The sequence below is a fragment of the Penaeus monodon genome, chromosome 15, assembly GCF_015228065.2.
Source record: "Penaeus monodon isolate SGIC_2016 chromosome 15, NSTDA_Pmon_1, whole genome shotgun sequence".
Taxonomy (NCBI): domain Eukaryota; kingdom Metazoa; phylum Arthropoda; class Malacostraca; order Decapoda; family Penaeidae; genus Penaeus; species Penaeus monodon.
Genome location: NC_051400.1, coordinates 11,399,211 through 11,399,572, shown reverse-complemented (window position 1 = coordinate 11,399,572; position 362 = coordinate 11,399,211). Strand labels below are relative to the sequence as shown.

Below are 362 nucleotides of genomic sequence, written 5' to 3'. Positions count from 1 at the left end.
ACACAAAATGCGAAGCGGACCGACCTTGTAGTTCAGGTAGGCTAACAAGAGCGCCTCGGAGAGCGAGATGACGGCGCCCGCCAGCTGCAGGATCCACAGCCACGTCGGTCGGTTCACCCACCACACCGCCCGCCAGTTGATGATGGGCGCCTCCTGGAACTGCTCGTCGGTCTTGTTCCCGTATTCAAGGTAGTAATTGATGTCCTTGTTTTCGTTCTGACACCCGTAGCTGTTAGGGAAAGAGATGTGGAGATGAGGAAAGCGTTGCGCGTCTTGGTCGTCTTTTTGTTGGTGGAGGCGGGAGGTTTGAACGGGAACGGGATAAGTGATAATTCGGATTAGGCTGCCCGTCTTCTTATCCG

The 362-nt window shown here is 55.2% G+C and overlaps 1 protein-coding gene across 1 annotated transcript in view; it reads right to left on the bottom strand.

Moving 5' to 3' along the window:
- Positions 1–362, bottom strand: part of LOC119581742 (potassium channel subfamily T member 2-like) — a gene marked incomplete at its 5' end in the record, with an annotated part of 131,052 nt that overhangs the window by 92,799 nt on the left and 37,891 nt on the right. The window contains 1 exon segment of the mRNA XM_037929873.1: positions 25–229. Within this exon segment, the coding sequence (XP_037785801.1) occupies positions 25–229 (205 nt within the window).